Source organism: Propithecus coquereli, unplaced genomic scaffold (genome assembly GCF_000956105.1).
Source record: "Propithecus coquereli isolate 6110/MARCELLA unplaced genomic scaffold, Pcoq_1.0 Scaffold567, whole genome shotgun sequence".
In the NCBI taxonomy this organism is placed as follows: Eukaryota; Metazoa; Chordata; class Mammalia; order Primates; family Indriidae; genus Propithecus; species Propithecus coquereli.
Window position 1 is genome coordinate 1,203,617 of NW_012151585.1, and position 1,214 is coordinate 1,204,830.

The window sequence follows — 1,214 nt, forward strand, 5'->3', positions numbered from 1 at the left end:
ATTGATTTTCCTTTGAAAGCTTTGTAAATATCATCACATATATAAAATCTTCAATTTATTTGCATCCTTATTAATTTTGTAGTGCTTCACAAGTTTTCCAGCAGGGGGCACTTGAAGGCTGGAGGGATTTAGCTATTCAAAGGAGGGCCGAGTATAGAGAACCCTTGAGCTTTTATTATAACCCAGAATAATCCATCTCTTCCCCATGCCTTTTAAAAAATCTCTTTGTTGAATCTAGATGCAAAGCAAAAGATGCGTCAGGCGTGGAAGTCCTGGTTGATCTACGTGGTGGTTCGTAGGACCAAACTTGAGATGCAGACCACCGCTCTGGAGTTCAGGCAGCGGAGTGTCTTGCGGTGAGTGCACTCGGGAGCCCTACAGACCAGCAGCCTTCATTTTGCCTCAGCAGCTCTGTGCTGCTGGAAAGCAGCATTAAGACCCACCTTAAAGCAATGGTTTTGAACACAATCGATGCCTAGTAAATATTTATTGATAACTTGTTCAACTATAAGATTAGGTTTCCACATAATCATAATTAACACTAATTGAGTACTCACTGTGTTCTAAACCCCTGTGTTAAGTTTGTGTGTGTTAATTGTTTTATGTAAAGTATCTCATTTAATCCTCACCATAAACTTTAAAATAAGTAACATTATTGTGCAGATTAAGATGTACAATAGGCCGGTGTGGTGGCACTTGCCTGTAGTCCCTGCTACTTGGAGGCTGAGGCAGGAGAATTGCTTGAGCCCTAGGAGTTTGAGGTTGCAGGTGAGCTGTGATGATGCTGGTGTACTCTAGTGGGTGGCTGGAGGGCGGCCACAGCGAGACTCTGTGTCAAAAAAAAAAAGATAGTAAGGCTCAGAGAGGTTGAGTAACTTGCCTAAGCTTATACAAGTTGTAATTGGCAAAACTAGGGTTCACCCACCAATGCTCTTAACTGCTGCTCTGCATGGCATCTCATCAGCATTGTGGACATACTGGAGAGACATGAATTAGTCCACTTTTAAAGCCAGATGTGTAACAATGAGCTGCCTTATTCTGGGACTGATTCCCCTGTACGTTGTCTCTGGTCGTCCTCTGGTATCCTGAATGGCAGTATGTTTTGTTTTTGTTTTGTTTTGTTTTGTTTTTGAGACAGAGTCTCACTGTGTTGCCTGGGCTAGAGTGCCGTGGCGTCAGCCTAGCTCACAGCAACCTCAAACTCCTGGGCTCAA

At 43.2% G+C, this 1,214-nt stretch overlaps 1 protein-coding gene across 1 annotated transcript in view; it reads left to right on the forward strand.

Moving 5' to 3' along the window:
• Nucleotides 1-1,214, forward strand: part of SFI1 (Sfi1 homolog, spindle assembly associated (yeast)) — a 116,944-nt gene that overhangs the window by 61,835 nt on the left and 53,895 nt on the right. The window contains exon 6 of the mRNA XM_012657962.1: nt 239-348. Within this exon, the coding sequence (XP_012513416.1) occupies nt 239-348 (110 nt within the window). The remainder of the gene's footprint in view (nt 1-238; nt 349-1,214) is intronic.